We start from the raw sequence: 12,707 nt of genomic DNA on the forward strand, positions 1-12,707 counted from the left end.
TCAAGGTTGACTCAGCCTTCCATCCTTCCGAGGTCGGTAAAATGAGTACCCAGCTTGCTGGGGGGTAAACGGTCATGACTGGGGAAGGCACTGGCAAACCACCCTGTATTGAGTCTGCCATGAAAACGCTAGAGGGCGTCACCCCAAGGGTCAGACATGACTCGGTGCTTGCACAGGGGATACCTTTACCTTTACCTTTTAGCAGAACTAAACATGTGAACTTTCAGTATTTTCCCCTCCCCTCCAAAGTTGAATGTTAGCTGCAGCCCAGGAAAAAGGGGCAGTTAAAGCCCCCTCCCTCAGGGATACCAGGTTGGTGTGCTGCTTCACTAGTCATTCTTGCAAATGGGTGAATAAAGATGCCCTGCCATCCTCTTTCACCACACCATTTAAGTGTGGTCTGTGCCCAGTGGAGCTCAAATGAATGGACAGGGTTCTGTCTTACAGAGTTTCTCTATTCCTTCTGTTTCAGTTTAAGCTAGTGATCACCCAAGTCCTCATGGCCAATTTCTTCCTTGCCTTGATGGTGGACAGAATCCTGCAGTTCTTTCTAGGCAGCACAAAGCTCAAAGTGCCTTCCTGAGAGGGAGCCCATTCTCCTGAGCAGATGTGAAGAACAACACAAGGGAACAACTGGCACACAGCATTGCAAGAGGAATTATTTATTCTTGTGACCGTGGACTGGCCTTTCACACCAGTTTGGTACCGGGATGCAGTTTCAAGTGTGCAGTTTTGGAAACCACAAGAGACCGGGGGAGGGGGGGGAGTGTTGGAGAAGTACACAGCTCCACTAACAAATCAAAACTTCTCAGCCGTGACAGCCGCCGTTGATTTTTGTATTGCCCCTCTGCTCCTGGAAAAGTGGTCATGGATTTGGTAATTAAACTGCAATCAGTGCGTTTTGAAATATGACTGAGCGTTTTGCTGCATAGTTCCTGTGTCATGTCCTTGTTTTTCCTTGCTTCGAGAGGCTTAAGTCCACACATGGTCGATTCCCTAGTGAATGGCTTTTCCAAAACAAGTTCCTGAACCAGGGACGTTCAAGGCTTGCTTAACGTGCTTTCCCTTCTGTATCCTATAGTTGTATATATCGAGCACTTAAAATTCTCAAAACAGCCACACGTAAGAACAGAAATACATTTGCCCAAACAATATGTTTCTTATTTTAAAAAGTGCTTTGCATAGAAATCTATACGGTATATGCCCATGCTGGGAGCATGTATGTAAAAATATTTGGCTTGTACCTGCTGCAAATTGTAGTGCACGGGAGCGGTGTTAGCATAACACAGGTAAAGTAGGGTCTACAAGCTTCAGCATCTAAAATGACTCCTTCCTTTGAGAAAGGGCTCTTTTGTCACCCTTAGCAGCAGCAGCATTAAGTTGACTTCTGGGCCTGAAGTGTCTTTGGCGGAACGAAAAGGCTTCTCTGAGAAACGGCTACGAGATGGTAGGTGGGAGTCGGGCAGCTGCCGTTCTTTCGACTACAAAGCTGTAGTCGTACTGAAAGGAAATAACAGTTTATGAAGTAGCGGCTACGGCACGCTATGGGGGACAGCAAGGAGAAGGTCCGTACCAATGAAAAAACAAAACAGTACTGCCGTGGAAATAAATTTTATTTATGTGCCCCAATGTTTAGCACTTCCTCAGGGCATCTATGTAAACATTAAAATTAAAAACAAACAAAAAATGCTCAACACTAAAAAAGGCAGGTTAAAAGGTTTTTAATATAAATAAAAATGCCTTGTGTAAATATATTTCTGACTAATATAAATGCAGGGCTTTCTAGCCATGTACAACAGGGGTCCTCAACCCCCGATCCGCGGCCCGATATCGGGCGGCCAGCGGCCATGCCTGCCTCCCCCCCCCCCCGCAGCGAGAGGGGGGGAAGAGGCAGGCACGGCCGCTGGCACGCCAGCGACGCAAACGCGCACGTGCGGAGCTGCCGCGCATGCGTGTGTTGCGCCCCCTGCTGGCGAAAATGTGCATGCGCGGCAGCTCCGTGCGCGTTAGCGCCACCTAGTGGCAAAAACGTGCATGCGCAGCAACTGCACATGCATGTTTACATGCAGCTGCGGCGGCCAGGCCGCCGGCTCTCTCCCACCCTCGGAGGTGGTCCCCGACTACAAGAAGGTTGGGGACCGCTGATGTACAAAGTGCGTTATGATGTCTTGAAAATGTAGTACATTTAGCAAAATACACACCTTTAATTTCAGTTCTTTTACTACCCTAGTCTTCAGCATTCTGAAGTGGGGGTTCGCACAAAGCTTATGCCCAGGATAAAACTTTCCATCCAGCCATTTCCCATGTAACTATTGTGCCTATGGTAAATTTGCCAGTACTGTATAAAGAACTTTATCAGTCTACATGATAATAGGCAATACACTTTAAACCCTTTTACAAGATGCAATTCAGATTATTTGGTGTACTTAATTAAGCATAAATGCAATAAAATGGATACGTGGAAAGTAAAGGTGCGTCTTGGTGAACGCAAAACATCTTACATTAAAAAATTGAATCACACCCCCATGGATTTTTTCTTTGTGGGCAGTTTATACATTACATAATGATAAGACCCTCCTTAGAAAGTAGGCTGAGTGGACCTTTCGACTGACAACTATGGCACCACATAGGCTAAATGAAGGCATTACATGTCCTGCCCCGACTTTGATAAATGCATACAAGATCAGCAGTTTTTTATTCACAGCTGGCTCATTGAGAATAATACTGACACACTTTTCTGTTGCAAGGGATTATGGTACTCCTTTTAACATAATTTGTATGATTTTCCCTGTTCTCTATGTATACATTTTCAAGACATCATAATGCACATTGTACATGCGAAATTATATATATATATATATATATATATATATATATATATATATATATATATATATATATATATATATATATATATATAATAAATACATATGAAACATTTTTTCTTTCCACCTTTTAACATTATTTTAGTTGGGTAAAAAAAATCTTAGGTTTTGTTTCATTTTAATCCTTATATAGACCCCTTTCCTGAGGACGTTCACTGGAGCACACAGATGGATTAAAATTTATTCCCAGAGCATCATTTCGTTTCTTCATCCCTCATTGGTAGAACACAACCTTTTATGTAAACTTTCAAGCTCAGTTTACAGTTACAGATTTCATGAAGCTGGGGTGAGGAAAGACCTTAGGTCCGAGGCCACTCAGACAACTGTGGGGCAGAGATACTAAAGGGAGCTTCATACATATAGTATTGATCAATTCAGCTTACCTCTTTCTCAATGTCAGTGAGAGATTTGATATGCAAGTCTTTAAAGAATGAAGAAGCCTAGAGGGGGGGGGGGAAGAGAAATAACCTCTTACACCAAGGTTTCATACCATTGTCCTTATCTCTACAATTCAACTCCAGTTTTCTAGAACAGTTACATTCTTTTGTCTTTTGGAAATGTGGCTTCTAGTGACTTACCTTAGTTGGATAAACTACGAGTAAAGAATAAAAGCAAGCACCCGAGAAACTAACCTAAGAAACTAACCTAAGCCCCTTGACACTACTGTGGTGTGGGGTTTACTAAGATGGCAGCTGCTGATGTCACAAGTCACGCATGGAGCTGGCAACTACCTCCACAACACAACTGCCACCCTACTACCACCACCACCAAGGGGGTACCGGAGTTGAAAACTCCTGTCTAAGATAATTTGGCAGTTTCTACAGTGCTCAGGGAAGGTAGGGCAGGACAGCTGCCCACTTTGGCATGACTCCCCTCCCGTTCAGCCACCTCCTGGGTCTGCTTGCTATCACCCTCTGCTGTTCTCTACCCCCAGTTGGGAGGGAAGTGAACTGTCGTTCTCTCAGATCTGGGGCAATCTGCCTCTTCTCATATGCAGAGCGGAGTCTGGGGAAGACCAGCTTTGAGAAGATAATTTTTCGCTATGCTGCTTCACCACCCAGCGAGAAGGAAAACCTAGCCATAGTGTGGTGGAGTGAGGAGACGGAGGGGGGAACTGTTTTTATTTGCATATGGGGGCATGGCCAGCTGACATCAATTCCATTGAATCTCAAGGTCTGGGAAATATTTCAGAGGTACTTCCACGGTCAAAAGGTTGAAAAAAGGCTGGACTAACCTCTTCCTGGTAAACTCGTAATGAAATCCTGCCACATTCTATAACATTTTTCCTCCTTCCCACAACAAAATTCTAAAACCACAACTGAGTACTTACATTAGTGTTGCTACTGACGTTCTCAAATTTGGGGTGCAGAGCAAAGGGTACCCCGTCCATGGCTATAGGGGAAGAGAATATTTAAGTTCAGATGCTATATATAAACAGACAGTATGGCGGTTTCAATGCCTAGTGTTTTCACAGCAAAATCTTGACTTGCATTAAACTTACTAAAAAGGAACCTGTAACAATATAGAAGGACATGCATCTCCACTGCAACACTGGTTTCTGTCCATATTCTACCATCTTACAAAAGCAAAAATCCCCAAAATGAGGCAAAGAAAGACAGGGCCTGCATTATTTTAGGTACAAGAAATGCATCCATTTACAAAACAGTGTAAGAGGGAAAAGTTTCAAGAAGGCAGCAGACAGAGTAATAAACTTGTCTCATTGCAACTTTGGTCTTTGCATTTAGAATGATACATACCTGAAATGGCATAGACATTTGAACTCTCATATATGGACTCATGGTGCTTAAGGGCAGCTTGTCTTTTGGGGCCAACTGGAGGTGGAGGCCTTTCTGGTGGGCCCTCTGTACTGCAAGAATTACATGACAAGCATTTCAGAGCAATTTTACATGGTGGAAGGAGCTACATTCTGCTAGGGATATGAGAACGGTTTAAGAGTTCCACTCGGAAATCTGTTCACTAGCCCACAATCTGGAGTCCTCAGAACAGCATTTTTCTCACCCTCATTTGCAGATGTATATTTGGAACACATGCAGGCAAGGTGAAAAGGCCCCAGTGTTTATAGAAGGTAACTTCTTTTCAGTCTCTTTTGGGGTTCCTTCCATCTTTCCCCAAACCATCTAAACATCTGTGTTTGTCACTAACCTCCAATTAGAAATCAAAACACAGCACAGCAGTTGAGTAAGCTTCCATAAAGCAAAAGGAGAGGAATGGGAAGGCGACTGTAAGCCACTTTGAGCCTCCTTCGGGTAGGGAAAAGCGGCATATAAGAACCAGCTCTTCTTCTTTTTCTTCAAAATAAGACAATTGTTGGTGTCCCTTGCACGGAACTTGAACTCATGCACCACATCAGCCAAGGTGTTGCCAGGATGCAAAATGAAAGGTGCACCAGTCCTGCCTCTCCCACATCTGCTCTGAAGTTTTTACTACTGGATGTTTAATTTTGTTTGCTGTCTGATAGGAGTTGCATCCTAGAAACCTTCCAGCTGATTTAAGGAGGAGGAACGGCATCTGCCCCAATGACCCCTCCTTGCTAGAACCTCCACATAGTGCGGTGAAAAGTTGGTAGGATACTAGCAAGGAACCAAAGAAGCTGGGAGTACAATGTCACAATATGACAACAGATGACACTGCATTAAATGGTGGAGTCTATTTAAGTAGGTATCTAAGTTCCTATTCTGTTCATGCATAAAACTTGCTTCCCTCAGCAAGCTGTTTTTATTAAGAGTTAAAGGCAACCCAGTACACAGATACGGAGGAAGCTGAAGTAGGGCGGGTTGGAAGACTGGAAATAAATGCAGCCCTACCACATTAGTGAGGGATGACAAGTACTCTCGGTTCAAAACTGGCAACAAAGTGACCTTTGCTTCCTGCACAAGCAGGGAAGTCAGAGCAGGGAACTATTTCCATCTGCTGCTACCGCTGGGTAAACAAGGAAAGGAATATTTGGGCTTCTGTTTACCTGCTTGGTCTGAAAACCCTGGCAGGCAACGGCTTACCCTCTCCATTCTAGAAGCCAGAAACAAGCTCAAGCATACAAACAAAGGCCTATTTATCCAACCATTTATAGTGGACCATGCAACTAGGGGAGATGACATTCTGGATGAACATTTGGCAGGAGACAGACGACTCCTTAGTAGGCCTGCAGATTTATACTGGAGAGAGCAGGGCTGCTAGCGAAAGGAACGGTCAAAGTCCACTGCCTAGAGTGAGTGCAAGAAACTCTAATAATAATAATTATTATTATTATTAGATTTATTCCCCGCCACTCCCTTGCGGCTCGTGGCGAGTTACAACATCTTAAAATCCCCATTAAAACTCAATTAAAACAATAATTACAATTTCAACATTACTAACATGGCAAGATCGGCAAATCAACTTTCCCCCTCCCACTACTGGCGGGTGGAGAGGGGATCCTGATGGTTCCTAGTCCCAAATCCCCGGGGGGGGGGGGGGCATAGGTGTCAGCCTTGGCCTCAACCGTAAACCTGGCGGAAGAGCTCCGTTTTGCAGGGCCTGCGGAACGATGAAAGATCCCGCAGAGCCCACAGCTCTCCCGGGAGCTCATTCCACCAGGCAGGGGCCAGGACCGAAAAGGCCCTGGCCCTGGTCGAGGCCAGGCGTGCTTCCCTAGGGCCGGGAACGACCAACAGGTTTTCACCCGCAGAACGCATAGGGCGATAGGCCCTATATGTAAAGGTCGGACAAGACAATACCATGGAAGTATCTGAAACTTACTTGTCTGGCTCTAGTGAAAGCTGCTTCATTTCTAGATTGATCTTCCGTGGCTTGGGGAGAGGTTTGGGCCTGAGAACGTGATCCTTTTTACACCACAGAGCAAAGCCGCTCATTTCCCTAGGCAGGAGAAACAGGATGTACTTTGTAAGACCATCTCAGTTGCAGCAGACGTGCAAATGAACTAACATAAAGTCAAGCGCCTCACCCTATTCGCAGGTAGTTTGGGAGCAGTTTACTCTTGCTGGTGACCAGGATCTCGAGCACAGCTAGATCTGCACCTCCCAATGGAATCAGCTTTACGCAAAGCCTTTTCTTCTTAGAGACAGAGGTTTCTACAGCAGGAAGGAGAATAACATTTTTTAAAAATGCAGGCCTGTCCTTCCTTCGGCCTCACTCATTTAACTTCCCCTTGATCATAAAAAATCAGCCTTTTTGCTAAAGAGGATAGGAGTTTCATATGAATTTGATGTCAGTTGTGTAAAATTCCCCTTTCTGACGTCAACTTACAGCTAATTACAGCAACTCTGCAGGGTTTGCAAGGCAAAAGACAAACAGTGATGGTTGGTGGTTTGCCATGGCCTGCCCCTGCATTACAACCCTGGATCTCCTTGGTAGTTTCCCATCTTAGCTTAGCTTAGCACCCTCTTAGCTTAGCTAGAGAAAACTTTCCATGGCCTGCGCCGTCCCAATGTGGGGCTGTATCAAAAGATGGATAATGAACCTAATGTTCACTGTTTACACCAGTGGTTCCCAAACTTATCTGGCCTACCGCCCCCTTTCCAGAAAAAAATATTACTCAGCGCCCCCTGGAAATTAATTTTTTTTTTAAATTTTAATAGCAATTAAACAGAAAGAGGTCATTCTTAGTCAAATCTATCACCGCCTCCCCGGATCGCTGCAGCTCCCACCAGGGGGCGGTAGCGCCCACTTTGGGAATCACTGGTTTACACAAAGGAAATTTCTGGTCCTCGTGTAGTAAACTGGAATGTGCATCGATAAACACCCTTCCAGCTGTATGTTACTTTAAAACGTCATTCCATTAATAATTGCCTGAGGCTTTTAACTTCAATTCAATAAAATACCTTTAAGTAACTTTTGAAATTTGTTTCAATCCATATTAACTTCATAGCGCTGAACTAACGGAATTGTTCAGGGCCATGGTTACCTTGAAAGCCCTTCCTGGTGCTGGAACCATGTAGCTAAAGGACCACCTCTCCCCCATCTGCCCCCAACCCTGGTCTTCCGATTCCCTCATTCTAGCTGCCACATACACCAAGCATCTGCCAGAATACATGTTTTGTTCTAATGGAGCGTCAGCCCATGGAATGAGCTCCCTGAGGAAGTGAGGGGAAAAAAACCAAAAGTTTCCAGGAGATAACTACAAGCCCATTTTATTCACTAGGGCTTTATATGCATAAGCTGGAGGTATTTTTACAGGGTAGTTAATTTTTTTTTAAATTACAATTGTAAACCAGCTTGAGCCTCAGGGTAGAGTATAAATATTTTCATGAATACCTAAACACATCCTGAATACTATTTGGAAACTGAGTAAATAACAACGCTTCCCTTGCTCATAATCTGTATCTAGTACCAATAAAATTTCTAAAATCTAAAATCATCTATGAACACATTGGTAACTATCACTCTGTTATTGCTTTTGTACTTAAATCACATATACTTTTCTTGTATTCTATGTTCCATAGTATTTTTAATTGCACTTCTATCAAAAACTTACTGCAAGTGGTCTCAACTTTTTAAAAGCTTCAAATCAACCATGCTTGCCCCTCTCCAATCCAGCCTCTCACAAAAAAATCACATAATGACCAATCCCCTTCACATTCCAATACCTTTTTTAACGAATAGGAAAATAATGGCTCTAAACTTATTTACATGTCCCCTTTCTGAATTCCGTGCTATATCATCCTTTACCTTTATAGGCTAGTATTTGACAACCCCCCCCCAAAAAAACCCCGTATGATTTAGTGGTTGAACATGGGTCTGGAAAAACCATGTTTGAATCTCCACTTACCTAAGTCGTAAAATGGACCTACAAAGGGCTTTCTGATGTGCATTTTGTGACTTACATTGTTGTCTGCTGTGTTTAAATTCATATCAGTGGTTATCATTGTACAATGCATATGAAAAATCATCCTTATGTTAAAGGTAAAGGTATCCCCTGTGCGAGCACCGAGTCACATCTGACCCTTGGGGTGATGCCCTCTAGTGTTTTCATGGCAGACTCAATACGGGGTGGTTTGCCATTCCCTTCCCCAATCATTACCGTTTACCCCCCCCCCCCCCAGCAAGCTGGGTACTCATTTTACCAACCTCGGAAGGATGGAAGGCTGAGTCAACCTTGAGCCGGCTGCTGGGATTGAACTCCCAGCCTCATGGTCAGAGCTTCAGACAGCATGCTGGCTGCCTTACCACCCTGCGCCACAAGAAGCTCTTATGTTATGTTAGTTTCCACTAAAGGTTCATCATTGTAAGACACTATTAAAAAAACTGTGCCCTATAAAATGGACTTACTTGGATCTAAAAACTCTTTAACATAAACATATCCATAAGGCAGTGGAGTTTTGTCGCTCAGGATCACCACATCGGATATTATATCTCCTGTGGGGTTCTGAAAAGAAGCAGATTCCACTTAGTTTATCATTTGCATAGAGCTACTGATGCACAAGCCTGCTCAGTCAGCCCGGCATCCCCCTTACCTCATTGTTTATAGCTGAAGTAAAGCACAGGTAGTAACCAGACTTCTGTGCAAATCCCTTTCCAAAGTTTGCAGACACCCCTTCCACAGTGGTCGTGATCTACCAGAGAGAGAGAGAGTAAGGCACTTAGGAATGAGGGGAGGAAGCATCAGCCTGCTCAATTAGAGACTAAAATTAACTGATGTTCTTAACAAACAGGCCCAGAAGGAGTCTTGACAGCCAGCAGCAAGCCTTGGAAACTGGTGTGCAATAGTAGCTAAGAATACACACACTGCTTGTGCAATTTGTCCAATTTGTAGATCTGGATTCAGAATATAAAGGTCTCATGCAGGGGGGAAATGACCCTCTCAGTTTGACAACATATTGTTCTTCCACGTTAAGTTAAGGTGACGCACAAAGCATTAAAAAGCCATTCAACATTTTAAGAATATACACCCCTTGAATACAATAGCACCTGGTTATTAAACTGCAAAGCACAATGACCGAAGCAGGTGATGAAACATGGAACTGATGGGAAGGGCAGGAAGCAGATGTCAACAGCCTTTTAGTAACTTAAAAGCTAGATAAGGCTAGGAAGCCATGAAGCAGGAAGAGAATGAATGAGCAAACCAGGGCTGGTATGGACACTGCAAGTCAAACCGGTTTGGAGTCTGAATGACAAGAAATTTCCATGCTCCAGCAATGGTCTCAAAAGCAATCTGCATACAGCTGGTGAGTAATGAAAATGGTACAGGGTTCATTCACTCAAGAGTCACAACTGTGTCAGTTGTAAATCGAAGGTTAGTTTAAATTGCTCCCCTAATCAAGAGTTTAGGGGAAAGGAAAGTAGGAAAGAGAGATGGAAAGTATACATACAAGAACTAAAGATACATTAAGAAGAAGCGTTCATGAATTAGAATGAGGGCAGGTAAAAACAAACCCTGTCTTAAAATAGTCCCACCCATTTTCTGAAAAGTTTGGTAAGCACCAAGGTTAGGTGGCTATAGTGCCCCTGTTGAGGAACTCTGACTTATGCTATATTGACGTTGCCAATATTTAGAAACAAATGCGTGCCAGACAAGGATATGGAAAATCACAGTTCATATCCTAGGCTACCATAAAGTCTGCTGGGTGGCCCTTGTTCAGTTACTCTTGTTCTCTCTCTCTTTCAGCATAATCTACCTGACAGTGTTGTCATGAGGAATAAACTGAAGGAGAAAAGATGTTTGTTACTCTGAGCCGCTTCGATGAAAGTAGAATTTTTTAAAAATGCATTAAATAAATAAAGCTAAGAAGGTGAACTAAAGGCTGTGCAATCCAGCTATATTCCTTTCATAAGCCTTGCTCAACCATGGTCTCAGTGGAATGCGGCTCAATACAATAACAATACTTAGCATCTGTGCAGTATTCCTATCAAGCATTCAAAATGCCCCACATATGTTATCACAACAGTCCTCTAAAGTAGGCCAGCTTGACTGCACCACTCCTATGTGGGGATAATGTAACCCAGAGTCATTCTACAAAATTTGTGGCCAAATCTGAACTTAGGAGGCAAGCACACTTTTTCAGATACACAAAGGCTTGTTTACTTTGTTCTCCTGCTTCAGACCAACACAGCTACCCACCTGAATCTATCTGCAGGAGTGTGCTTGCACACTTCTTCAGATACACGTCTGAATAAAACTGTGTTGGTCATCAAGGTGCCGTTGGGCTTCAATTTTGTTCTGAATAAAACTTCTATGGGTCTTCAAGGTGCCCCCGGGCTCAAGACTCTGTTCTCCTGCTTCAAACCAACAGGTGAACCACCTGAATCCATCTGAAGTAGTGTGCATACACAGGAAAGCTTCTACCCAGAAGTGGGTAGCTTTGTCGGTCTGAAGTAGCACAATAAAATCAGAGTCCAGTAGCACCTTTAAGACCAACAAAGATTTATTCAGGGCATGAGCTTTCGAGTGCAGGCACTCGTCCTCAGACTAAGAACTCCCTACATGACGGCGGGCATATACAGCAAAAAATTCATTCTGTTAAATTAGTAAACTGTGTCACACATCCAAATACAGCCATTGGATAACCCTTTGCCAAAACAGCCAATCGATCCCCTGGAATTCAGTTGTGGTTCACAAAAACATCTAGGAGAAATTAAACTGTCAGCGATCAAAGGCTCCCACCCCACCATTTGTTGCTTGCCCCATCTGTCACCACGCAAGTGGGCAACATTCCTGTAAGGGAATAGCTGGCAATTATCTCCTCCCAAGATCAGGGAGTTAAAAGGCGTGTCCCTGCACAGGAAAGCGTCTACTAACCCAGAATAAAACTCTGCCGGTCTTCAAGGTGTCGCCGGGCTCAGACTTTGCCCGACCACCCTCCTGAGCCCGTATCCCTGCACCCTGGCGCCTGCTACACCCTGCCACCCTCCTAAACAGTGTCCTGGATCGCATCCCAGCATCGCGTTTCCTTCCCAAGCCCGAGCCGCCTCTTCCAGGATCCTGGGCGACGTCCCGCTGCCTCGCCATCTCTCTCGCTCCCTGCCCTTGGAGCTCGGGAAGGAAGACTTGCTGGGGTCCCCCCCCCAAAAAAAAACCCACACCGTTTCCCGCCCTTTTGAGGTCTCCCTGTAGGGGTCGTCAACCTGTGGTCCTCCAGATGTCTATGGACTACAATTCCCATGAGCCCCTGCCAGCATACGCTGGCAGGGGCTCATGGGAATTGTAGTCCATGGACATCTGGAGGACCACAGGTTGACGACCCCTGTCAGGGAAGAGTGCTTCATCCCCCTTCTCTCTCTCTCTCTCTCTCACCGCAGTCCAGCCGGGGGGCGCCACGCTGGCAGCCGAGGTCCAGCCCAGCCCGGTGAGCGGCGTATTCATGGCGGCTTCTGGAGCGGAGCGGGACGGTTGCGGCGGGGGGGGGGAGGGGGAGAGTGAGAGGGGAACGTCGCGCGCACCAACGGCAGCCCCAACCGCCGACTCCGCTGAGGGAGACGACGGGCGGGGGAGGAACCGCGAGACTTTTGCCCCGCCTCCGAACGGAGCGCTGAGGCGCCCGCTTGTTTGTGACGCCGCGGGGGCTCCCGCCCGATTGGCCGCTGGCTTTCGAGAAGCGGTTTGCCGGACCAACGGCAAGTTGTCTCTCTCTTTCCTCTCTCCTCCCCTCCCCCCTTACAAGGAATACGCGCATGCGCACGTAACTTCGTTAGAACTTTTGAAGGCGTTCCCGGGCGGCGGTGTCTTTCGTTTTCAGCTGCGCTTCTGGATTCAGCCGGCTGGTCGAGGAGGCGCATTAATTATTAATGGCATATATAATTATTAATTGTCATAATTTATTATTATTATTATTAGAATTATGATTATTATTATAAATTATTAATAAAATA

At 45.0% G+C, this 12,707-nt stretch overlaps 2 protein-coding genes across 2 annotated transcripts in view; one reads left to right on the top strand and one right to left on the bottom strand.

Moving 5' to 3' along the window:
- ATP13A1 (ATPase 13A1) overlaps positions 1-912 on the top strand; it is a 34,426-nt gene extending 33,514 nt beyond the window's left edge. Inside the window, exon 26 of the mRNA XM_077329321.1 lies at positions 473-912. Coding sequence (XP_077185436.1) covers positions 473-583 — 111 coding nt within the window. The 3' untranslated portion in view covers positions 584-912. The remainder of the gene's footprint in view (positions 1-472) is intronic.
- Positions 647-12,339, bottom strand: MVB12A (multivesicular body subunit 12A). The gene is made up of 9 exons (XM_077329330.1): positions 12,133-12,339; positions 9,356-9,454; positions 9,171-9,267; positions 6,847-6,973; positions 6,642-6,758; positions 4,643-4,752; positions 4,216-4,277; positions 3,269-3,325; positions 647-1,500 (listed from the first exon to the last, which is right to left on the bottom strand). The coding sequence occupies exons 1-9, from the start codon at positions 12,199-12,201 to the stop codon at positions 1,438-1,440; spliced, it is 801 nt and encodes a 266-aa protein (XP_077185445.1). The 5' UTR covers positions 12,202-12,339; the 3' UTR covers positions 647-1,437.
- Positions 12,340-12,707: the final 368 nt, after the last annotated feature.

This window comes from Paroedura picta, chromosome 3 (genome assembly GCF_049243985.1).
Source record: "Paroedura picta isolate Pp20150507F chromosome 3, Ppicta_v3.0, whole genome shotgun sequence".
In the NCBI taxonomy this organism is placed as follows: domain Eukaryota; kingdom Metazoa; phylum Chordata; class Lepidosauria; order Squamata; family Gekkonidae; genus Paroedura; species Paroedura picta.